Source organism: Vigna angularis, chromosome 5 (assembly GCF_016808095.1).
Source record: "Vigna angularis cultivar LongXiaoDou No.4 chromosome 5, ASM1680809v1, whole genome shotgun sequence".
In the NCBI taxonomy this organism is placed as follows: Eukaryota; Viridiplantae; Streptophyta; class Magnoliopsida; order Fabales; family Fabaceae; genus Vigna; species Vigna angularis.
In genome coordinates this window covers 33,010,576-33,037,517 of record NC_068974.1, presented here as the reverse complement: position 1 = coordinate 33,037,517, position 26,942 = coordinate 33,010,576, and the positions used below count along the sequence as shown (strand labels likewise).

The 26,942-nt window shown below is 32.7% G+C and overlaps 2 protein-coding genes across 4 annotated transcripts; one reads left to right on the top strand and one right to left on the bottom strand.

Annotated features, from left to right (window-relative positions):
• Positions 1–7,224: 7,224 nt before the first annotated feature.
• LOC108340601 (uncharacterized) lies at positions 7,225–12,296 on the top strand. 3 transcript variants are annotated; one of them, XM_052877796.1, is made up of 9 exons: positions 7,225–7,375; positions 7,860–7,940; positions 8,093–8,966; positions 9,329–9,447; positions 9,976–10,899; positions 10,989–11,301; positions 11,458–11,623; positions 11,765–11,873; positions 11,967–12,296. In XM_052877796.1, exons 3-9 carry the CDS (start codon positions 8,127–8,129, stop codon positions 12,082–12,084), a joined length of 2,589 nt encoding a protein of 862 aa, XP_052733756.1. In that variant the 5' UTR covers positions 7,225–7,375; positions 7,860–7,940; positions 8,093–8,126; the 3' UTR covers positions 12,085–12,296. The 3 variants fall into 3 exon arrangements, with proteins under 3 accessions (XP_052733756.1, XP_052733757.1, XP_052733755.1); XM_052877797.1 differs by having other exon boundaries at positions 7,860–8,966; positions 11,458–11,614; XM_052877795.1 differs by having other exon boundaries at positions 7,860–8,966.
• Positions 12,297–24,930: 12,634 nt separating this feature from the next.
• Positions 24,931–26,488, bottom strand: LOC108339852 (E3 ubiquitin-protein ligase ATL6). Its single transcript, XM_017577070.2, has one exon. It carries the CDS (start codon positions 25,864–25,866, stop codon positions 25,216–25,218), a length of 651 nt encoding a protein of 216 aa, XP_017432559.1. The 5' UTR covers positions 25,867–26,488; the 3' UTR covers positions 24,931–25,215.
• Positions 26,489–26,942: the final 454 nt, after the last annotated feature.

The window sequence follows — 26,942 nt, the reverse complement described above, 5'->3', positions numbered from 1 at the left end:
GATTATTGATATGATGGATAACTCCATGTCCTTATAATATTAATCTTTTAACAAATTGTGTTGGGTTTTATACTTTCGTTTTATCTTTGGTCTATCAAGATTTTATTTCAATAAACTTAATTATCTTTAAGATTTAAGAAATAATATTTTTTTTCATAAATCCAATTAATTTATGTATAAACTAAACACTCCCTCGCATTAACTTTTAAATATTCTTTGGAAGCAAAATATAGAGTTGTTATTGCTACATTACAAGATTATGAATGGTTCTACTTGAAAAAACATATGATCCATGACAATTGCTTCCTCCACCCCTCGTTTCTTACATGCACCTCCATAAGTTTAAAATACCAAACTTACCCCTATGATAATAGTTTGTTAGTAGTGGTGGTGAGAGGTGGCAATATTGCACAAGTGAGTTTTTGGTTTCCCTGATATTTGGTTAACTTTTAAATTGGATGTTTTGGAGGCCTTTTGAATTATACAAACTCAAAAAAAAATATATATATATATATATATATATATATATATATATATATATTCATTTTTCGTTTTGAGATGTAAAATTTTATCACAATTTTATTTTTAAAAAATGTCTTTAAAAATAAAATAAAAAAATATATTTAAACTGTATTTAACTCGACATGTAAACTATGTATAACTATTGAACATAATAAATACATGGATAGGAAAGAAATCATGAGATACAATAAGCAAGTGTTTTTCATTTATATATTTGAGCTTTAATTCTAAAAAATATGGTCCAAGGGCACAAGATGAGATGGTAAGTGTCTATTTGACCTAAAAAAAATTGTAATGAATTAAAGAAAAAAAGCAGATATCCGTATTTATTTTTCGGTGGCTTGAATTTATTGCTGAGTTTGTTTAGTTGGTTGGTAGTTGGCATTGCACCCACCCATTTCAATTTTACTAGCTTTCATGTAACAGTGAGAGAGAAAATGGCCTCAAAATTAAGGCAAGACTAATTAATTGAAGGAAAATGACTCTCTGGCATTTCCTAGCAAAGTTTTATTTTATATGCCACTCACCACTTTTGTTGTTACAATTCAAAATGAAAATGTAACAAATCTCCTTTGACACCTCCCTTTTAACTAACAAAATAACATCACTTTGACATCTACCACAAACTAAAGCCAAAACCACCATTTTCTGTTCGATTTTTCTCACTCCAACCACAATTCAGTGTCATCTCCACCTGCTCTTTTCATTGTAAAATTTTTAATACTATTTTGTAATTGTTATAAGATGAAAATATAATTTTATTAAAGTTTTGTCATAAATATATTAAAGTTTATTGTTTTGTGAAAGAAAAATTATGTTTTTGTAGTTGAATATGTGAGTACAAGCTCCATACCCTACATTTAAAATTTACAAACACCCCCAACAACCGATGCATATCCAATGCAATGCAGATTCTTGCAATCACATAGTTTACGGCTTTAAGCTTGTGAATATCTTTTATTGAACAATTACGTAAAGTTATGTGCTTGATAATTATCATCTTAAAATCACAATCTCTAGTGCTCGGTTTATGTGATTCTAAATGAACTATTAAAAGTTATCAAACCGCGTGTCTTTCCTGTTGAATGAAAACAATGTTTCAAACATATATACTATTTTATATTTATAAGAGAAACTTCAATTCCTTTTAAAAAATAAACCATTCAATTTTTATTTTAAAACTTTAACTTTTATTTTATATTGTACGAATCATTTCATTTATAATTAAGATATATCATATGTCAAAATCAAAATTGTTAAGAAAAATATTATATTGATTAATTTTTTCGAAGTTAATACAAAAAATCGTACTTAATTAATACTAATAAGTCTATGAGTCTGAAGAGATATAACATTAATAAGACATGAGTTGAACTTATATAAGATATATTATTTTAAAATATTAAGAAAATGGATTTATGAATTTTTATTATATAAAATTTAATTTTTTTATTTTTATTTGATATCAAACTTAAACTCAAACATATTTGTATTTTTATTTTTAAAAACTAAAGAAGGTATGGGAGTTTATATTTTAAAACTAAAAGGAATGTAAGTAAGAATTAGCCAATAAATACATTTTCTTTTAATTTTTGATTTGATAGTCACTATTTGTGGATATTATTTTTAATTAGGACAATTAGTACACTTAGTGAAATATCTCTTTAATTATCTTGTTATCAAAAACATGAACATTTGAACGTGTTACATGTGGGTGTAATATCTTAAATGGCATTATTTATGAGGAAAATGTGTACCTATAAAACGGAGGTTTTGAGTTTGAGAAAAAAAGGTGTATCTTATTGTGACAGAAATAGGAGGGGTGTGATCTTATGCTTGAAAGGAGGGTCTACGTGTGATGAAAAGAGTTAGGCAAAGAGTGTACAGTAGGCATTAGCTTTAAGCAAACATCGTTGGTCCATGGCATTGCAAGGTTTCACGTTAAATTGTGTGAATTTTGGCATGTTGTTGATGTTTTTTTAGAATAAAGGTGCTCATTGATTTGATCACTGACTTATAATATATCCTTGCTTCCTAGGTCTACCCCTCTTGGGTTTGAAGGATAGTACCTTAACATAGGGCATGCCATTCACCAGTTTTCATAGATATCATAACATAACAAAACAAAAGGGTGCAAATCAAAGACAGCTAACCAAACACACCTACCTTTCTATCTCAATATGCCTGTTTTCATCTTCCTGCCTCTTTCTCCCTCACCACCTTACTCTTCTTACCCTTTTCATTCTACAATTTAACCACCAAAATTCATGCTTTTACTTTCACACATTTATACTTTAATTTTACTTTAAATAACTCATACTTAAATAAACAATTTAATTTTTTTGTAATTTATTCATTTCTCATTAAATTGTTAGTAATAATGAATCTTAACCAATAATATTGAAGATAAACTAATATATTTAGACTAATTATAGTTTGAATGTATAATCTCTATGAAAAATTATCACAATACATTTTCTATCCATTCAAAGGTAGAGTGATGTGAGTTTCTTTTACTTGCATCACCTTTCACTTATACGTGAGCAAATTATATGAAACATTTATATACTTTTTAATCACGGTTTGAAGTCTCACATCGACTAGAGATAAAATTAATTTATATATAATATATAAGTATGGGTGTAAACTTCATCTGACTTTGTGAGATTGAATTAGATTTAAAGTCTATATCTTACCGTTATCATAGTAACCTAAATCTTATAAGTTTTGTAAGGTAATTAAAAATGAGTAAAATGAACAATATATAAAAAAAATCATAAATTTATTACTTTAAGATTGTATTAAAAGTGATATTTCGATTTGTTATAATTAATATTTATAATTTAGTAATGTTAAATTTAAGTGTGGATTATACAATTAAGTAAAATAAATAATATAAAAAAGTTCGTAAATTTATTATTTTAAAAATAAATTAAGGGATATATATTCCATTAGTGTTAAATCTAGTCGATAATTTTCATCCAAAAAAACTTCACCATTACTATATTAATATAAAAGTATATTATTTATAATAATTAGAGTTTTTAAATGTGTTGGGTCAAATAAAAGTATATATGAATAAACTAACTTGATTAGAAAAAAAAAATTGTCTTTTCAAACATTATTTGTTGATTCAAGCAACTTAAACGGGATAACTATCAACGAGAAAAAAAAATATTTATGTCTCGTTTATAAAAAGGAAACATCTTAATTATATAAAAATGATATTGATTTAAATATATTAAGAAAAAGGTGGATTGTTTGATTCTTAAAGATTAGCAAAGGACGCGATAAGAATCATTTATTTAGCTTGAATCACAACCACTCCCTTCTACTATTATTGGATTGCTATACAACAATAGGTGACAAAAAGCGCGTTGCTTTGGACTCCAATGAAATCATAATGTAACTAATGCATCGTCCTAAAAGACATTTATAATTTCTTCATTTTTAAAATTAAATTCAATTCTTCTATCAATTACATCTTCAAAATCAATTTTAAAATAACTCTTTTCTAATGTCCATTAATCACTTTTCAATGACTTTACACATTTAATAAGAGGGAAACATTCAAAACATTTTTATATTTATATTATACAAATTGACAAAATCACGAATAAAATGTAAATTTATTATACTTAAGGTCACATATACAATATAAAAGAATAATACATTAATTTTTTTATTACAATTATTATTTGTTTGTGACAAAATTCACCCACCCAAAAATAAGTTTGAATATTTAAATATAAAAAAGTAGTGAAATAGTAAATTTGATCTATATTATTAATTCGATTCGAGGATTAACTCTATTTACTTCCATAAAATTATTATACACGCAATTAGACGTACTAAACTCTAAAAGTGAACTCATTCTTTCAACTTCGGATTTTGCTTTATAGGTATGCATGGGTTTAGATACACTAAAAGCCTAAATAATTATGCATATAAATTATTTGATACTTTAAACAAAAAATGTATTTAACTATATTAAATTTCTTATTGTTCCTTGCTCAACATAACATTTTTATTATTTAACTTGTTTCAAGTGTCATGCATAACATACTTAGTTCTTTATAATCAAAGAGTTATATCATTGAATATTTATTCAATAGGTTAATTGAGCAAAAACATGCTTGGGTTTGAGGAGGAGGTTTCATGTGGGTTACACAAATACCAATAACATCTTAGCCAACTATATAAAGAATCAACACCACTCTCTACCAAAAACCTTAAAAGTAATGAGTTAATAAGTCTTTCACCTTTATATACTGCTCCACTTTCTCATTTCTATCCAATGTGAGACTTAGACTCACACTTGGATTCCCATCAATTTTGAATGTTACACCATCACCTAAGTAATATGTCTTTAAAGAATAGATAATTGTTTCATCATAATTCTTCCTTAAACTATAGATATGTCACTTTAATGATATTTTATGTCATATTTAGGTGACAATATTACAACTTGAGTAATACAAAGTCTTCTAAAATATTTCAAAAACTAATCATAACATCAATTATTCATTGTTTGAGCAACTTTATCTTCGAAACTTTAAATCACAATTTAATTAAAAATATAATTGCTCGAACGACTAAATGTTTAAGCGATAATATTATGCATGCAAGTTAATAATCTTCACTCAAGTGTCACTCAAATAATAATTCAATACTCAACTTATATGTAACTTATATACATTGAATCATGAGAACAATATATTCACAAAACGTGTTGAAATAAAATTTCAACACTTTTATCCATTTTACAATGTTTTAAATGTAAGTTTACTCTTTTCAACAATTCACTCAAATTGATTATCCATAACATAAAAAAATATGGTAACAATTTTTAAAAATAATGAATAACATTCTTCCAAGTTAGAAATGACTTATACTTAACAATCTTCTAATTGTGTGAATCTTTTTGAAAAAAAAATGAGAATTAACTTCAAAATATTAGAATAAAAAAATTAAAGAAAATGGCTTAAAAAATGGACTATGTTAACAATTTTTTTTAAAACCCTTTTGACAATATGTGTCACTATTTTATTGGTTAGTATATTTGAAATGAATCAATCACAAGTTACCACATAAGCTCTTGTAAAAAAGTTGTCAAAAATAGTTATTAAAAAATATTTTCCTAAAAAAAAATAGAGGGGGTAAGCATTATTGAGATAACTATACATAAAATAAAATAGAAAAACTAAAGAAATAATAAGTTTAAGTACGATTTAACAAATGTTATTATAAAATAAATACTATTATATACATGTGTGTGAGAACACTAATATGAGAAGAAAATATGTTATAAAAAATTTCCTCTATTTATTTTGATTTTTTTTATTAATATAATATTTATTTTTCTCCAAGAACTTACACGAATAATTAACTTGAATTAGAAGAAAAAATATTTATTTTCAATTGTATTTAAATTTTATATTTAAGTAGGATGATATAGGACCTTATGTTACAAATTCATTACAAGAATAGCAAGAATTTTATTTATTTAATTATTCTTCTCACATTATTCTCCCTCAGGCACATTTGTTCAGATATAAGAATATAATGAATAATCATTACCATATGATTTACAGCATAGTAATAATGATTATCCGATATGCATACAATAATTACTAGACTATTGTTTTAATTATTATTCTGACTAAAAGGTTTTCAGAAAAATATAGTTTTGATCTGTTATAATGCTAGAACAAAAATTTCTAACATGTTTTCAATCCGAAAAGAAAATGGTCTAGTTTATATTGACTAAGATGATTAAGTTACTCTAAATATTCACAAGCTAAAAAATGGAAACAAGTTCTTATTAACATTTATCATTTATTTCAAAAAATTAAGGCAAGTCCTCATAAAAGTACATTTTACAAAGACTGAATTGCATTTTAAATAAGGTTTATCTTAAATGAAAAAGAAAACTATTTTCAAAGATTTTATTCTGTTGAAAGACTGACTTAAAATTATCATACAGAGAACTTTTTTTTATCCCAATTAATATTGTCTAATATAAGTAACAGGTATTAATGTTTTTTAAATATATAATTAACAATTTGATCTTTAAATCTGAATATAAAAAGGCAATTCATTGAAAGAAGTCAATACTATAAATAAATATAAGTATTTTGAGAAATAAATTAGACTTTTGACCAAATAAATATGAGTCAACTTTTTATTTGATTCTATGCATTTTGTTTTAAATGGTTGAAATTAAAGTTTTGATCAGTTTGTATAGAAAGTCTTACTCTAAAAAATTATAGTACAAGTATATATATATATATATATATATATATATATATATATATATATATATCTTTTATGAATTCAAATAAATCCCTCCAAATCAATCTTTATTAAGTGAGTTAATTAGTAATTATCAATTCAAATAGAAAAGCAGAAAGATATAAAAAAGAAAAAGAAAAAGAAATCACTCCTTCCCCCTCTTTTTTAAAATATCCATATTTGCAAAACGACCACGTTTGAGTGGGTTCGGTCTTCTGCGGTCTAAAAAGCTTCACCTTCAATTTAAGATTGTGAGAGGAAGCATTTCGTCATTTGCGCGGAAAAGGGGGCAGATTGCCACGTGTCACGGAAGGGTAAGAATCGCTTAAAAATAAAATTAATTGTTTAATTTTTTATTCTACGTTACGGCAGTTTCCATGCAAACGTGTCAACATTTATTAATTCTAAATCGCCGCTCTTTTCTTCATCTTCTCTCTTTCTTTCTCTCTCTATCTCTGTGCTTCCATTTTCGTTGTCATTATTCTCTCTCTGAAATTCTTTCTCTTCGCTGTTAGGGTTTCGTTTCCTTTACTTCAAAATCAAAAGCTCTGCTTCACCGGTACGTTCCTTTTCACGCTTCAACGTTACAGTTAAATCACAATCGCTTAATGATGCCTCTTCTTTTATGTGTTCCATTGTTGAATCTCCTATGGATTCAATTTTAATTCCTTCAGTTTTTCTTTTTTCTTGGTCGGAAATTTGTCTGTCTCGCAATGTAGATTTGATTTCCGTGTGGAGTTCATTTTAATTTTGTTTCCTCGGTGGCGCGTTTTTCTGTTTCTATACGAAATGGTGACAAATGGATTTTCGAATTTCCTTTTCCGGAGTCGAAATGACGAACTCCGACGCCGTGAGCAGAATGAATTTGTTTTGCCGAGGTTCGCCGAGATTCTGGAATCTCAGAAATTTCACCATGGCTATGCATAGTTTATTTATTTATTTCAGTAGTTCTGTTTCTGTTATGTATATCTGTGTATGTATTTTGTTTTACGTGCTGTCGCTATGAAAAGGGAACATCAACTGATATTTTTTTTTTTGCGCAGGATTAAGTGAAGGTAGCGGTGATACCTTCAATTGGAAAACTCCGAAGCTTGGATTTTGTTTCCTTGATGGGGCTAATGCTGGTAATATCATTGGCAAGGAGAGTAATGATTTTACCTAATTTGATGATTGAATCCATGAAAATATAAAAAGATCCGTGCCTTGAATGAAATTGTTATTTTCTTCCTTGTTATCGAATGCTAATTTTAGTGCGTTTGAATGAGATGGGTTGAAGAGATCTGTGTGCTTGCCACAAAAGTAAAGTAGAAATGGCTATTGCTGGTCTACACAGTGTGTCTGTGCTCGACTCTCCTTTCCTCAGGGATTCCCATTCCCAGTCGTCTAGGAGAGGGGGAGAGGGAAGACGGGGAAGCACCCGGTCATCTTCACTCTTGCAAATGTGGCGAGAGATTGAAGATGAACATGTGGTGAATCAAGTTCAAGGAAGGCCTGGTGATGTACCTCTTGATCAAAGGAGGAATGGGTTGATTGCTGAGCTCTCTCAGGAAGATAGACTGGATATCCAAGAGAGAGGGCAGGGGCATGTTTTAGAAGATGCAGTTTTGGTTGAGAATGAATCTGAAACATGGTCACAGTCACCAAGTCATAATGAGTCCCATGAAGATCACGAGGATTTAAATAATTCTAGCTGTGAAAACTCTTCTGATTTAGGAGAAGTTGAAAGGGAAAGAGTTAGGCAAATTTTCAGGGAATGGATGAATAGTGGTGCCAGGGATCATGTATCAAGTGGATCCCGACGAAGTAGTGGTTCAAGGAGAGAATGGCTTGGGGAAACTGAACAGGAAAGGGTGAGAATTATTAGGGAGTGGGTACAAATGAGTAGCCAGCAGAGAAGTGTTTCATCTGGGGAAAACAGGGAAGAACCATCTGCTGAAATTGGTACACAAATTGAACGTGTTCGTGATGGACTCATTGTTAACCAGAATGGGGGCCAAAATGAGCATACACGGAGGGGCATACGGAAATTATGCGGCCGACAGGCTATGCTTGATATGCTTAAGAAGGCTGAAAGAGAGAGGCAAAGAGAAATTGAGGATTTGTCAGTACATCGGGCTGTATCTCAATTCCCCTATCGTAATCGAATTCAGGTTTGTTCAACAACTGGTTTATGTTTTCCTTTTAAATTATTACTTTTTAATACAATTTTCCTGCATCATGCAGTTATTAGCTTTCAAGTTTTGTTTTGGAGTTTGTTACTGTGAACATTGTAAGTTATTCTCATTAGTTGAGCTAGACAGAACTTGTGAGTGAGCTCTTGATTATACATCGAGTTTCAAGGAAATATTACAATAACATAATACCACTGTAGGTATAGTAAACTTATGTTTAAAATCCATAGTATAATAATGAGGCGTGGGGAAAATGTAAAGTATTCCAGTATTCCGAATGCAGAAATAATTTAAATCCTAAGCTTTGTCCTCCGAATGAATGTTTGTTGAAATGTTTGCAGGCATTGCTTAGAGGCAGATTCTTGAGAAATGATAGACCTGTCGATAATAACAGGCCCCTATCTGTTGCAGAAAGTGAATTGGGCTTCTTGAGGCGTAAACAAACTGTATCAGGTCTAAGGTATGAGTTTATTTATGACATTCAGTTGATGCTTTCAAATACTTTTTTTTTGCATACTTTTTTTAGCTTTATGCATGTTTTTACCCGATAAAAATGCATGATAATCTTGTGCACGTGTGTTAATATACATAACTTTCTTTCACTACGGCAACGTATAGCTTGGCTTGTATTGAAAAATTGGTATATGCATATCCTTTGAATGTTAAACTGATATTTTTGGAATTTAAATTTTACTATTTTTTGTGTATATTGGATTCACATGTTCATTTTTTCCCCTGTTTTTTTAAAAGAAATGTGAAATACTAATTTGTTTTAGTTGAAAAACAGAGAATAAAAAATAGGGATATATGTGTGTAATTAATGACATTTAAAAAAAATTCCTCTGCTTTTGTCTTTCTAAAGATGGTTGAAAAATCTCATTTGTTCCTTAATCTAATTGGAGCACGTTAATTATTTTATCATGATCTTCAGTTTAATTATTTTATACTTTTGTTAAATGCCAGTGACATTAACTTGTCTTCTGAACAGGGAGGGGTTTATCGCTAGAAAGGAGAATTGTGGTTGCAGTCAAGCAACCAGCAATGTATCTGATACCTCGTCAAATGTTGATAATATTGATTTTAGCACTAATGAACAAATGGGATCAAACAGTTCACATTTAGTCCCAATTGTACATTCTGAACAGTCTGACCCTAATGACAGAGGAAGCGATGGTCTCAGGGTATCAGACAGCCAGAGCTGTGTACAAGGTACCACATCTGAGAACCTAAATTGCCAAGAATCTAATGCTCAAGTAGGAGATCGAATGCAACATTTGCCTATTGAATCACTAGATTGCCAATCATCATTCAGTGCTAGTGTTGAAAGAGTGAACAACACAGAGCAAAATGTTGATGTGTTGCCTATTGATTATGGTGCTAATGAAATTACCCAACAAAGCTTGCGAATTGAAGATTCGCAGCATAGTAATAACCAGGAACTCAGCGAGGTGCATATTGAGCATTCTGAGCTGTGTGATATAAATAGTAACGAAAACAATTCTTCAAATCATGACATTCATATGGATGGTAATGTCGACGATGTAAATTGGAATGAATCTAGTGCTCTGGAAGTAGAACAGCCAGAAGAAGCTTTTGAAAATGAAGGAAGTGACTGGTATCAGAATAACATCGAATGGAGAAATAGTGCTGAGGAAAATGCGGATGGTAATCAGATCAGTAACACAGGAAATGAGTGGCCAGAAAACACTTTGGGAAATGCGGGTGGAGAAAACTCTCATCTGCAAGAATCTCATGAGGCATGGCAAGAAGATGGTGGCTTCCAAGAGGCTGTGGAAAATTGGTTGGGAGGACCTTCAGATCATGAAAATGCTCCAGTTGGTAGAATTCGAGGATTTTATTTTCCTGAAGATGACAATGTGTACAGTGTTGAACTCAGAGAACTTCTTAATAGGTGTGTTTTGTATAGCTTCTGGACTTAATTTTTGAAAATAAAACTTGTATGCTAGAGTAATCTAGAATAACTTTCTGTTTATCTTGCAGGAGAAGTGTCTCGAACCTCCTTCACAGCAGTTTCCGGGACAGTCTGGATCAGTTAATACAATCATATGTTGAAAGGCAAGGTAATGCAAACATTGACTGGGAATTGCAAGAAACAACCCCATCATCTGACTCGGTAGAGCAGGACCTTGAACAGCAAAGTAGAGATCAAATTGTTGATCAGGAGGGTCCTGTTAATAGTCCACTTGATCTGCCCTCTTTACCTATACCGCCTCCTCTGCCTCTATGGGACCAGCACCACCACCATCGTGACAACTGGTCACAGAATGACATAAATAATCAGCGTCTAGGAATTGTGCGTAAATTTTCTTTGGTGCTCTTGTTCACTATGTTCTAATAAAGTGAAAATGATTTTTATTAGTTCTGTAAATGAATTTTATTAGTTAATGTAATATAAGTTTACTCATCTGCTTGATCGTTTGAATAATTTTCTGATTTGTCTTTTTGGCAGGATTGGGAGATTGTTAATGACTTGAGAATTGACATGGCTCGATTGCAACAAAGGATGAATAACATGCAGAGAATGCTGGAGGCCTGTATGGATATGCAGCTTGAGTTGCAGCGCTCTATAAGACAAGAAGTATCTGCAGCCCTAAATCGCTCTGCTGGTTCGTCTGGTTTGTGCTATTTGTCTTATCATTTCACATCCCAATTTTCAGGGTCTTCCATTTTTCCATTCAACTTGTGTGATATATTTTTAAAGAGAAACAGCTTTTGTCCTCCTGCTTACTGATAAGTCTAGGTTAAATTTATTTCAGAAGTACATGATTATTGCGAGTCACCAGAAGATAAATCTAAATGGGAATGTGTGAGAAAAGGTCTTTGCTGTGTATGCTGCGAAAGCAATATCGATTCTTTGTTGTACAGGTAGTATTCCATAACCAAGCTGGACACATTTATAGCCCAGTTTTCACCTAAATCTGATTGTATCTAAAAATTATCGTTGGGCTTCTGTTGCAGATGTGGTCATTTGTGTACATGTTCAAAATGTGCCAATGAGTTGCTCCAAAGCAGGAAGAAATGCCCTATGTGTCAAGCACCTGTGGTGGAGGTGATAAGGGCTTACTCTATACAATAATATGACATAAATATAAAAGGTCACACTTTTAACAAAATACAGGATTCTAACAAGTTTTATCTCCTGGACGTTTCCGGGTACTCTTTTTTCGTTTTTTTTTGGTTTCTTACTGTGATTATTGTATTTATGTGGAGTGAACCAATGGGACACAAGATGGCATTTTTTTTGGGGCCATGATTCTCATGAATAAAAATTGTACGTCGTTTTTTTAAGTTTCATCTTGCACCTTTTTTGTGATTGCGGGATAGAGTTACTCTTGTTGATCAAACCTGTTTCTGTATTATTTATGTGATTATAATGTCGTTATATGAAGTTTTACTCGTTTGGGTTAAATTGTATCGAAATCAGATTGATTTTGATCTGAAGTGGGTTATGGTTTGTGCTTGTGTGGCTGTTACGATGGACCGTACCAATGCTTTGATTTGTCATCAAACCTGCGTCTTCTGTTTCTAGGTTGTGCAGTTTTTTTTTTAAGTGGTGCTATGATGGTTGGTAGAAGTTTCTTGACCAATGACAGCATATCACAACTAGAAAGATTTCGTGGATCAAATACTATTTTCCGATGTTCTTTTTGTTGTTTTTTAATTTCTTAACTTCTGCTTGATTGGTGGTTTGGTAAGATAATATATTGACATCCCCTTTTACGCAATATTTCATTTTAATAATCCACGTAATTAATTGCGTAGTTACTTTTGCTTTATCTGTAGGTTTTTGGAGTATGACCCCCTAACATCTAACATTTGACTTTTGGGTAAAGATGAAATATGTAAAAAATATTAATATAACTGTCAATCAAAATAATAAATAAAATATAGAAAGTGAATCGACATATAACTTCCATAAAAGTAAAAAACAAAAAATGTAGAAAATGAACCAATCATATAACAAACTGTCATCAACATACTAAATAAATGGGATAACATGACTGTTGTTCAAAAATGAATTGTTTAAGGTGGTTTTTTATTTTGTCGTAAATAAAAAAATTAAAAAGGAAAATAGGTTATGGATTAAAAATACAGTTGCTGATAGAAGGGTTTATTTTGTCGTAAATTAAAAAGTTAAAAAGGAAAATAGGTTATGGATTAAAAATACAGTTGCACAAATATAGTATTATTAACTTAATTTCCAGGCAGGATAGTGACAATTTTGAGAGTGGTTTTAGATGAACTAGGTTAATTTTGTTAATCCACTATAATGTAGTTTTCTTCATATAAATTAATGGCTGGCAAAATTTTCTGATTTTGGTTTTTCTTGGTATACGGTTAAGTAGTCTAATTGTATGGATGAAAAAAGTATCAGTACTGACTGGTGCTTAATTATTCAATTTCTCATACATGAAATGCTGATATATTGTGTTTTCATTTCTGAAACACTATTAAGTAAAACATAATTAAACTATTTCAAACAAAAAGCTAATTATTGGTGAATCTTTTTCTTGGTATTTTCGTATGCTTTTGGCATGTTTTTAAAGTACGTCTTGTGGTATATTGTTATAAGCGTTAGGGTTGAAGAATAGCACTTTGGATAATGAAGCATCCTTAACAGAATGAGAGGTTTGTCTGGACAGGTTTCTAATGCGCATCGTATACAGAGAAAACTAACCATATCTTTAACGCGCCAAAAATAATATGCATATCATATTTACAGATTGGAAGTTTCTTCCTGGACCTTCATAACTTTTTTCCTGCAACTCTCATTTTCCCATCATCTTTCATAATTTATTTTCTCATTTTACCATTTTTAAATTATCCCATTCGAAAGTCACTTTTCAACTCTACTTATTTTATTGAAAAAAAAATACACAATTCAAAATTATTTTTTATTTTTGAATTATGTAATCCTGAAACAATTTTTTTTAAGGGAAAAATGACTTCTGAATTTTATTATTAAAAAATAACTTTTGAGTAGTATAATATAGAAAGAACAAAATAGAAAATAAAATGGAGGTGGAGGAAGAACTTGTCTATAGTTTTAGACGGGCATCGAAAGTATAAATAAGAGAAGACAATTACATTAATAGAATGCAATGCAATGTATTAAGCCAAATTGACTTAAATGCGAAAGTAATGAAAAGTGTCAAAAAGCAAAAATAAAAAAAATAAATTAAACACCGTTTCCGTTTAACAGTTTCAATCAATATTTAACTACTTGTTAGAGATAATATTGACTATAAGTAAACCTAATAAAAACTGATAATAACTACATTTATTGCAAGAAAAGCTGAACCATTTCAAGCAAAAACTCTTGTGCTACGAAACACTAGAAACAGAATTCGAATTAGGACTTTATCAAACCCAAAAATTGAAATATACATACGTGCAAGAATCACCTCCTTGATTGAAGTTAAACACAAATCAAATGAAGACTAGACAACAAATTCAATGTTCTTAAGAAATTCAATTTTGACACCTAGTGTAATTATTTTCTACCATTTTCTCCATCTTTCTTCTATTTCTATACTTATATTACATCAAACACATGTTAATAATGCTTTTTATAGAATTTTTTTTATAAGATAATTATTTTTATGAAGAATTTGAATTATGACCATATATGTTATGTAGATAGAAAATTTAAAAAAAATCAAAGTTTATAAAAGCGATCTAATTACATAAAATTAGATAATTTTAAATTGTAGGAAGAAGATAATATTTATATTATCCTCAATCTCAATTTTTTATATTCTATTATTAACTCACACTAAATTGAAACGCACTTTGACTCAATTGAGGTCATCAACTGGACATTATGTTTCAGTTAAAGTTAATAAAATTTTGTTTCTGATTGAAGTTTATCAAGACTATTTTTTTTATTGCCATGGTTAAAAATATTATTTTTTTTTGAAAAGAATGTAGTATTTTCTTCTGTTGGTGTTAGTAAGTTGTATCTTAATTAACATCAACAAAATATTTTAGGTGGTGTCGAAGATAATATCATTTGTGTTGATGTTATTCTCAGTTAATTTAAGTTGGGTTTGTTATTTGCTCAATGCCAATATAAATGTAGGTTAGGTTAATTTTCAATCAACACTAATAAAAGTCCTCTTAACTATGGTGGGAGGATTATTTTTTTTATCAATGTAAGTCAAAAAATTTCATCCACATTAATAAAGATATTTGACACTCAATTTAAGTGAGAGTTTTTTAGTTGATATGTTATTTTTAATTTACTTATTTATCCATTTATGCAAAACAAAGTTGTGTTTTTGATTAATATTAGTTAGGATATTCTCGATTAATGTTGGTGAAATTATTTTTTAATGGATGTCATCCAATTTTTTTAGGAAGTCTATATTGGGTATATAATTCAAGTTGTTAGTCAGTTAGTTTTTTTTCTGTTACTCATTTACAGTTAGTCTCTCTTGTATATAACACTATTCTTTCTTTCTCATAATACTACTGCATGTTTCCTATCTCTCTGTTTTCATATACTCCTATATACCATATGCTGCTATTCTGTTTTCTGTTTCCATCAGTGGTATCAGTTAGCCTAGGTTCTTGAAATAAAGACGTAAGGTGTTTTGAGTACTTGGCTCAGTGCGGCTGACCAAGAAGTGAGAAAAGAAGAAGTTTTTTTTTGAAGCAGAAAGTAAGCGTTGATGGCAGATTTTTCCACGACAAATCTTCCTATTCTAACCGAAAAGAATTGGAGTCGATGGAGCACGCAAATGTGGGTGCTGTTCCGGGTACAAGGAGTTAGCAGCGTGATAGAAGAGGTGGAGTCTGCAACTGAGTTCTGTGGCACAGAAGATCAGAAGGTGGAGATTAGTCAGAAGGACGATAAGGCTCTGTTGATCATTCATCAGTGTGTAGATGATACACACTTCGAGAAGATCCAAAACGCGAAAACGGCGAGGGAGGCTTGGAATATTTTGGTACGTTGTCATGCCGGCGGAAAGAAGATCAAGAAAGTACGGCTACAAACTTTGCGGAGGCAGTATGAATTATTGCAAATGGAAGATGGCGATAAGGTCAGTGACTACTTCAACAAAGTCTTAACAATTACAAACCAAATGAAGAGCTGTGGGGAAGAGCTTAGTGATGTGTTGATTATGGAGAAAATAATGAGATCATTACCTCGGAAATTTGATTTCATAGTTGTTGCTATTGAAGAATCTAAAGATCTAGAAAAGATGAAAATCGAAGAGCTTCAGAGTTCTTTGGAAGCTCACGAAATGCGGCTTCTTGATAGAGATCCTGTCAGAGCTGATGATCAGGCTTTAAAGGTGCAACATGTTGGAGGTGATGGGAAGAAGAAGTTCAAGACTTGGAAAGGTAAATCCAATGTTCCAGGTAAGTGGAAGAATGATAACTTTGCACAAAGTAGATGGAAGAATGATAATTCTGTACAACAAAAGTGGAAGAATGATGGAGTTGAAGAACAAGAGGAAAGAGGTGATTCTGCAGAAAGCATAGGAAGAAACAAATATTACAAGAAGAAAGACAAAAGAAATATAGAGTGTTTTACGTGCCATAAGTTGGGACATTTCTCCTATGAGTGCTATTTCAACAAAGGTAGACAGTTTAAGAAAGATCAAAGTAAGCAAGCTCATTTTGTAAAAGACGAGTCTGATTCAGAGCCATTAATTCTTATGGTCACTACTTCTTCAGAAAGTGTTGCTATGACAAATCAAACAAACAAATTATGGTATCTAGATTCAGGATGTTCAAACCACATGACATACAATAGAGAGTGGCTTATCAATTTCAACGAAGGAAAGAAAAGCAAGGTCAGAGTTGCTGATGATAGTACATTGAAGGTTGAAGGGATAGGAAATATTATCATAAAACAGAAGAATGGACTGAAGGCTACGATAGAAAATGTTCTTTTTGTCCCAGAGATGAAATGCAATTTGCTTAGTCTGGGTCAACTGGTTGAGAAAGGTTTCACCGTGATGATGGGCAATCAAGGAAGAGTGGAAGTGTTTGATAAAAATAAAAGGTTAGTCCTGGAAAGCAAGATTTCTAAGAATCGTACCTTCAAGGTTCATATGGATATAATTGAGAATCTGCAGTGTTTATCTACCATAGAAGTGGATGAAAACTGGAAATGGCATCTGAGATTCGGACATCTGAATTTCAGAGATCTGCAAATGTTAAGCAAAAAGACTATAGTTTCTGGTTTACCAGATATATCTATACCTAAGAGAGCTTGTGAATCTTGCATCATAGGAAAGCAAACGAGAAAACCTTTCAAAACGCACTTGAAGATGAGGTCTAAAGAACGTCTGGAAGTAATTCATTCAGATGTGTGTGGTCCACTTGAGACATCAACCATAGCTGGTAATCGATACTTTGTTACATTTGTAGATGAATATAGTCGTATGGTATGGGTATACTTCGTAAGGCTGAAAAGTGAGGTTCTAGAAGTTTTCAAGCGGTTCAAGAATCGTGTTGAAAAAGAAATTGATAAGCAGATAAAGCTGATTAGGACAGATGGTGGAGGTGAGTATACATCGCGTGAATTTGATGAATTTTGTCAGGCACAGGGAATAGCACACGAGATTATAGCCCCCTATACACCACAACATAATGGTTTGGCCGAAAGACGAAATCGAACAATAATGAATATGGCCAGGTGCTTGCTTAGAGAGAAGGGCGTTCCGCGTGAATTGTGGGGAGAAGCGGTGGCAACTTCTGTGTATGTTCTGAACAGATGTCCTACAAAGAAGTTGACAGAGAACGTCCCACATGCAATTTGGTCAGGTACTGTACCCTCTGTTAAGCATTTTAAGATTTTTGGTTCTTTGGCTTTCTGTCATGTTGCAGAGCAGAAGAGAACGAAGCTGGATGACAAAGGAGAGGCAATGGTGTTCGTGGGTTATCATTCTACTGGAGCGTACAAACTGTTTGATCCTATCAAGAAGAAGGTGATCATCAGCAGAGATGTATTGATTCTCGAAGATGAAAATTGGGACTGGGAATGCAATCAAACCAGCATGAAGAAATCAAGAGCAGCGTTGAAAATACCTATGCAAATTGAAGAAAAGGTGGATACTTCGATAGCCAATAGCAATACTGGGAGCAACAACAATAATGCAGAGGTTTCAACGAGACCGAGAAGACAAGTGGTAAGACCTTCTCGGTTTACAGAATATGAAATGTATTCTGATGCTGGAGTGGATGAAGAAGGTGATCTAATTCACCTAGCATTAATGGCCGGAAGTGAACCTTTGAATGTTGATGATGCCTTATCTCAACCACTCTGGAAGGAAGCTATGTTGGAGGAAATTAGATCGATCGAGAAGAATAAAACATGGAAGCTGGTCGATTTGCCACCCGAGAAGAAATGCATTGGAGTTAAGTGGGTTTTTAAAACTAAGCTTAATCCAGATGGTACAGTCTCAAAATACAAGGCTAGGCTTGTGGCAAGAGGATTTCTACAGCAACAAGGAGTCGATTTCAAGGAAGTCTACGCACCTGTTGCAAGGTTAGAAACTATTCGTTTAGTTGTTGCTATTGCATGTGCTAAGAATTGGTCTTTGTTTGCTCTTGATGTTAAGTCTGCATTTTTGCATGGCTTGTTGGAGGAGGAAGTATATGTACAGCAGCCTCCAGGATTTATCAAAGAGAAGAAGCATCAAGTGTATAAGCTATTCAAAGCGCTCTACGGATTGAAGCAAGCGCCTAGGGCATGGAACAGAAGGATTGATGATTTTTTTATCAGCTATGGACTTGAGAGATGTGTTGTTGAACATAGCCTGTATGTGAAGAAGAGTGGTGATGATATAATGATCGTATGTTTGTACGTTGATGACCTGCTGGTGACGGGTTCCAGTCTACATTGGATTGAAGAATTCAAGCAAAGGATGGAAGCAGAATTCGAGATGACAGATCTTGGGAGGCTTAGCTATTTTCTGGGAATGGAATTTACGAACACAGCTGGAGGCTTAGTTATGCACCAAACAAAATACGTGAAGGATTTGTTGGAAAGATTTAAGATGACTGAGTGTAACATTTCCAGGAATCCAATTGAGGTTAATGTCAAGCTAAAATCTGATATAAACGAAGAAAGCGTGGATGAGACAGCTTATAAGCAACTCATTGGTTCTTTGCGGTATCTATGTAATAGCAGGCCAGATCTGATGTATGGGGTTGGTCTGTTGAGTCGATTCATGAGCAATCCAAAGAAGAACCATTTGATTGCTGCTAAGCGTGTTCTAAGGTATGTTAAAGGTACAGCTAGGTCTGGTATTTTATTTCCATACGGAGTGAAGAAGGATGAGTTGGATCTAGTTGGTTACACTGACTCAGATTTTGGTGGAGATCAAATTGAGAGAAAAAGCACGTCAGGGAATATATTTTTCATGAACACAGCACCTATCTCATGGAGTTCTAAGAAGCAAACCATTGTTGCTCTATCAAGTTGTGAAGCAGAATATGTTGCTGGCTGTCATGCAGTATGTCAAGGTGTGTGGTTGAATGAAGTTCTAAAAGATTTAAAGGTGCAAAGTGAGAAACCATTTATGCTACAGATGGACAACACATCTGCTATGAGTTTGGCCAAGAATCCTGTGAGCCACGGAAGAAGCAAACACATTGATGTGAAGTTTCATTTTTTACGTGATATGGTGAATAAAGGCAAAGTGGAGTTGGTTTACTGCAAAACTGAATCACAACTGGCTGATCTATTTACTAAAGCACTCAAACATGACAGATTTGAGTATCTCAGATCTGGAATAGGTGTATTAGCTCTAAGTGACTTGAATTAAGGAGGTGTATTGGGTATATAATTCAAGTTGTTAGTCAGTTAGTTTTTTTTCTGTTACTCATTTACAGTTAGTCTCTCTTGTATATAACACTATTCTTTCTTTCTCATAATACTACTGCATGTTTCCTATCTCTCTGTTTTCATATACTCCTATATACCATATGCTGCTATTCTGTTTTCTGTTTCCATCAGTCTATTCTTGATCAAATATTTAAGAAAATTACCTTATAGTTGATATTGTTAGAAGTCTCACATCAATTAGAGATAATACTAATTCAGAGTATATAGGTGAGTGTAAATCTCATCTTGAAAGTCGGTTTTGTGAGATTGAGATACACTTAAAATCCACTTCTTAACATGATATCAGAGACATGTTAGAACCCTATCATAGCGAGATTTGTGGAATTTTGACAATGACAGTAATAGACAACAATGACGCCGCCACCAACAATTATGTATAAGATTAATCTTTTTTTTGTCATCATTGTGTTTGACCTGTCTATATATATTTTTTCTCTCATGACAAAAATGACTTTTGTTAATTTATTTATAGCCGTAGTAACTTTTCAACAATGACCACTTTATCTTCTGGGTATTAACAATGCATTTTTCAACGAAAATTTGCAAGAAGAGATTTATAAGGAGCTTCCTCCTAGATTTATTGTTCAGAAAGAATATTCTGAATTGATATTTCGTCTTATATGTCAACGTCGCAAATCATTAACAATTTGGTGTCATTTGAGTAGAGAAACGGACTAAGTTTTTGTTTTATATTTGAGTGAATAAGCTAGTTTTATGGAGTTGAGTTAAGCTTAAAGTTTATTTCTTAATATGATATCAGAACCAATTTAGGATATATTCTAACAAAATTTGTGTTTTGTGAACATACCATGTCTAATTCTTAATAAGAAATTTCTTTTACTAATTTAAGCTAAAAAAAATCTTAGGATAACAAATCTTCATTCAGAAATATCATCTACTAACGTTTTTTAAAACTAAAAACAATTCTACTGCTCATATATTTAAATTTTAAAAAATTATAACATGTTGATTTCAAATACAAGTTAAAGTGATTAAATAGAAATAAAAGAAAAATAAGATAGATGAGAAAAAGATAGATAAAACGAATGAAAAAAAAGGATAAAATAAAAATATATAATTTGGGAATAATAGAAAAAAAAAACTTAAAAATGATTAGCCTGGTTGAAAGTTAAGAACATCATGAACCGAAGACCAACTTAATGGGACCCATGCCTATTATTATGGTCTGTACTACTGTATATGGGATTCTTGAGATCACCACTTACATAGGACCCACGTCCATTTCTAGCTTATCTAACTTTTAATTCATCACCATCTTTTCTAAATTTCAAAATCTTTCTTAATAACCATATCGTCAAAAAATATGTTTCATCGCTAAACTATTAAATATTTCATTAAATATCTTATTTAGAGTGCTTTTTTTTCGGATTTTATGGGTTCGAGAGATTAACCTTTTCTTTTTTGACGTGTTTTTCTTTCTTTCGAAATATTTTGGCTTTCACCGTAAGCCTGAGGGACATCCCTTATAACCACAAGGAATTAGACAATAATACAGTCTCACCATCAACGTCAACAAGCTTTTATGGCTTTACAGATAATTATTTTGATATAGATTCATTTTATTATTTAATTTAATTTAAATATCTTAATTCAATATTATAATATTGTTCAAGATTTATTAAGAGTCCAGTAATGCACTCACCACTTAACCAAATTTGGCATCAAGTGTTCAACCGTGCAACAGTTCGGCCATTCGGCCTCACTGGTATTCAGTCGTTCGGCTTCACAGCGCAGGTGACAGGATCATGCAGACCACTCGGCCAAGAGGAGTGCAAGAACCGAGAGGTAAATCCCTCACGTCCATTAGGAAATTCTCCAAGAATTCCTAGGTCGAAGACCGAGAGGTAAAACCCTCTCGTTGAAGAAAAGACCGAGAGGTAAATTCCTATCGCCCGAGAGATAAATCCCTTTCGTCAACCAGAAGACCGAAGAGGTAAATCCCTCTCAGAAGTAAGCCATCACTAGCGTCAACAAAACCCAGGGAGCGTTCTCCGAGAACCCCTGGTCCTAAACCGAGCGGTGTTGGACGTCCCCGAGGACTGACACTCTCGTCCACTAGGAAGTTCCAAAATGAACTCCTACGCTGAAAAGCCGAACGGTAAAGCCCGTTCCCTAGGAAGAACTCCTAGGTCAAAGTCATAACGCCGAGAGGTAAAACCCTCTCACTAGGAAGTTCTCTAGGAACTCCTAGTACTAAGTCGAACGGTAAAGCTCGTTCACTAGGAAGAACTCCTAGCTCAAAGACCGAGAGGTAAATCCCTCTCGATGATGTTGAAGACCGAGAGGTAAATCCCTCTCATCCACCAAAAAGCTGATGACAAAGACCGAGAGGTAAATCCCTCTCGTCAACCAGAAGGCTGAAGATAAAGACCGAGAGGTAAATCCCTCTCGTCAACTAAAAAGTTGATGCCGAAGAGCGAGAGGTAAATCCCTCTCGCCAGAAAGTTAAAGTCAAAGACCGAGAGGTAAATCCTTCTTGGCCGAGAGGTAAATCCCTCTCGCCAAAAATATGAAGTTAAAGACCGAGAGGTAAATCCCTCTCGCTAGAAAGTTGAATTTAAAGACCGAGAGGTAAATTCCTCTCGGCCGAGAGGTAAATCCCTCTCGCCAACAAACTAAAGTTATAAACCGAGCGGTAAGGACAGTCCCCCATGGACTATAAACCGAACGGTGAAGACAGTCCCCTAGGAAGAACTCCTAGGTCAAAGTCACAAAGCCAAGAGGTAAAGCCTTTTTACTGGGAAGTTCTCCAGGAACTCCTAGGTCGAACACCAAGAGCTGAGGAACAGTCATTCTCAACCGAGCGTCTTCAATAAAGCTCTCTTGCTTGCTTGGCCATTCAACCTTATAAAATGGGCTAGTCTAATTATTTACATTCTTTTGACACTTCAAATTCGATCGTTATTTTTCTTCAGAAAAGAAAAATAAGTTCTAAAAAGAACTCCCATCATAAGCCGCTCGGCCTATTAAAAAGTTCAAAAGAGAAGTTATAAAGTCCACCATTTCGGCAGCAGCGGGCAACAACTAAAAGCAGTCTCCCTCAAACTCATAAGTCCTATAGTTAACCACACCTAAAGCCGAACGCTTAACTTGGACTTGGGGGCATAATGTATCATACCTAGTGGAGACCAAACAGTTAACATTTGGCACTGTTCGGTCCATCCACTCAAGACCGTTCGGTTCATCCGATACAGTCAACTAGGTCAAAGATTGGGCCGCAATTGGGCCAGCGTTTAAGTTATTGGGCCAATAGTCCAGCAGATGATAAAATAATCAAAGGAGAATAAAATAATGAAGAATATCTGATTAAAGATATTGATAAGCGGTTAAGATACTGATAAGTGATTTATGAGCAACATGCCAGATTTTTAGGTAAGTATGTTTATATTTTATTGGGCTTGTATCAGCTCAGGATCCGTGAGGTAAATTATAAATACAAAGCCAGGACTAAAAGCCAGGTACGTTTCACTTACGTTCAACTCACACTTCATGACACCCAAACATTCAATAGTGATAACCCTTCACTAAATACTCAACTAAGAACCAAGGTTCTTCAAATTCACGCCTAACTTGAGCGTCGTAGTATCTTTTGTAGGTACCTCCCCCTTGGAGCAAGAAGGCAATCGAACGGTCAAGACTGACGTGACCGAACGGCCCAGACGAAAGTCAATCGAACAGCTCAGACTGAAGAAAGACAAGCAACTCAGACGATCTCAGCTTTCGGAAGGAAGAAAGACACGTCAGAAAAGATTAGTCTCTCAGCCCCATAAAATCCTGCTGAAACACTTTTAATAAACTTTTATTTTTTAAAATGCTCTAATTTTGTTTATTATGATAAATACCTTAATCATCCTGATAATCTTAGCCATCGATTGGTTTCCACAACAATCGATTTTAAACCGATGGATCGGTGAAGTACTCTAACTGATAAGTACTAAAAAAATCATAAAAACATAATATAGAAAATGTATTATTTTTTCTTATCTAGATTATAAAAAATATTGAGTGTTAATTGTAAATTTAAGACATTTTAACTCCATTTCACTTGCTTTTTTATTCAGTAAGATAATATATAAATTATTTTCTTATTTAATTTATATTTTATTTTTAGCATAATTTTTTAATTTTTTTATCTGCAATGAAGACTAATAAATAAATAAAAAATACTTAGATACTTAAACCTTTAAAAAAACATATAAAAATCTTAGAAAGGGTAGTTTATAAAAAAATTATCTTAAAATGGAATTAGTGCAATTAAATATTACTAATTGAGATTTTTAATTTGTGTATATTTTATTTTTTGATATTTATATATTTGTATTCTAAATGACATTCTAGTGTGAATATATTTTATAACGTGATTCAACCACAAATTATCATGTACAACAAAAAAACTGGCTTTTACTATTATCGTCTTAAAAAACTTTATAGATAATGCAATTGTTTTATGCGTTTAACCATTAAATTATTGACCTACTATTTTTTGTTTATGTTTGATAAATGTAAGTCAGTTAGAACATAAGAAAAAAAACACCTAAAATAATAATTGATAGTTGATAGAAAATTGTTAAACTTGCTCAATTATAATATTTTGAGAAATTTATCTATAAAAGTATTTGGTAAATATGAAACTATTGTGTACGTGTTATACGATATATTTTGTATAAAATTTTAATTTAAATTTATTAATGAAAGCTTATGCAAGTATTTATCATATAAGTTTTAAATTAATTTTAAGCTCTTGATTTTAAGCTTTGATTATTACATATTTTCACCCTGTCTACTCTGTTATTAATCTTATATTTTTTTAATCAAGTTCAAAATATAAAATATTATTTATATAGACATCATATTTTGTTATGTTAATTAATATAATGATTCAAATATCTAGAAGCACAGGTTGAAAATAATAGAATAAATATAGTATACTAAAAGATACAATTAAAGTAACAAATAAAACAGACATTCTAATTAAATTACAACCTATTCAGAAGATAAACTTATCATTTATCGAAACCTTAAATTACAGTATACTAAAGTAAATACGGTAAATAATACATTGAGAAAAAATAATTTAATATACAGTTTTTTTTTCTTTAAAAAAATTAGTTCCTGGAGATTGAATTACATACATAAAATCACACCTTGAACCAAAAATAGAAAATTAAAAAAATTGAAAAAAGAAGAAGGAAATGTTATTAAGTTGTTGAACAGAGAGAAAATAGTGGGAATGATGAGAATGAGAGAAAGGGAAAGTGGTTGAAGCATAGTTAATATGAATAACCCAATGCCCTCTAACACACGCAACGCGCAACACGCCTAATCCAAGCTTCTTACGGAAACCACTTCTCCATCTCCTCCTTCGTCTCCTCTCACCGTCACCGACTCCACCTCTCCACACCTCTCGCAGCAGCACCGGCACACGGGGCATGTCACCTGCTTCTCCAGCCACCTGTCAATGCAATCCGCGTGGAACACGTGTTTACAGTACGCAATCATCTTCACCGCCTCTCCCTCTCCCACCTCCTCCAGACATATCGCGCAATCCCCCTGCCTCGCCGCATCCGCCACCACCGCCAGAGACTTCTCCGCCACGGACTCCGACTGTGCTCGCCGGCGGATGGCGCCGGACTCGGAGTCCGACGAGGAGGCGTGCTGTTGGAAGTAGAGAAACACGAATCCGATGAAGAAGAAGGTGGTGAAGAGGATGAGGAAGACGTAGGCAACGCTCGAAGTGAACACCGGACGAATGGACACTTCCAGAGGGCTTCCTAAGGACACTTGCGGCGAGGAAGCGTTTGTGGCGTGTTTGGCGTGAGGAAGAGGAGGCATGGACGTGGAGATTGGAACGTCCTCGTTCTGCAGCAGCAATCTGCGGTAAGAGAATTCCATTTTTTGTTTTAAATTTCTCAGCAACCAAACACTGTCCAATGTTCTTCTTGCTTGTGAGAATAACAAAAGGTGTTGCATAGCGCAGTGCAGTGTTGCGTTAGGAGCTTTTATATTTTACAATTTTAGCTATAAAATGCATAATATACAGTGGATAGTAAATTAATAATAGATATATATTTTGGTGAAATAAATAAATTAGAGAGTGAGTGATATGACAGGGACTGAGAATGGGAGCCACAGCATTTAATCCGTGACTCTGGAGTATGCGGGAATGTTGCATGATCCTTCTAAATCCACTAGGATTATCACAATATTATTAATTTGCTATGGTTGTTGCTACTGCTGTTAATTTTGGGAAAAAGCGAGTTTGAATTTTTTATTTTGGAATAGAATGAATAAGTTGTGGAATGACAATTTAAGCAGAGTGACGTGACTATAGGGTAAGAGATGCAATATTCTTTTGTTCCACCACCGACGGTTTGCTGTATTCTATTTTAGCCATAAGTTTTTGGGAACCATACTGAAATGTTTATAAACATGATCTGTCTCTAAAAAAGTACTGTTAGCTACTGGAGTAGCAGCTTAGCTATATTCGGTGGGAATAATCTATGGAGGTACTCCTCTGTTTCTGTACTCAGTGTACTCAAATGGTATTGTACATACATGTAAGGTTATGTAAGTATAAAAGATTTTATTCAATATAAAGGGACTAAAATATCCTTCATTGAACTATGTTATGGCTGTTGTTACTATCATCATTAATGCTGTATCATGGACCTGTCTTTTCCACTCCACTATTTGAGTGAGGAAGAACAAGAGAGGGAGCTTGTTTTAGAAAAAAGCTCGATCCAGAAAGCTCGTTTTAAAGAAATTTTTTATGTTCTAGAAAGTTTTGAAAAGCTGGATCTGGAGTGTGTTTTCAAAATTTTGTTGTGAAAATTTTATTTTGGACATTCTGTTATGGAAATTGTTTTCAAAATATCTGAAAATTTTGTTCTATGAAGTTTAAAGTTGTTATTTTAAAAGTTATGGGATGCAGTTGGAAATTATAGAATACAACCGAAAAGCATCCAATAAATTTATAGTGACCCCATCGTGTTTAACGGGTGTTATTAAGCCTGAAACCAGTCACTAGGATTATAATGTATATTTTG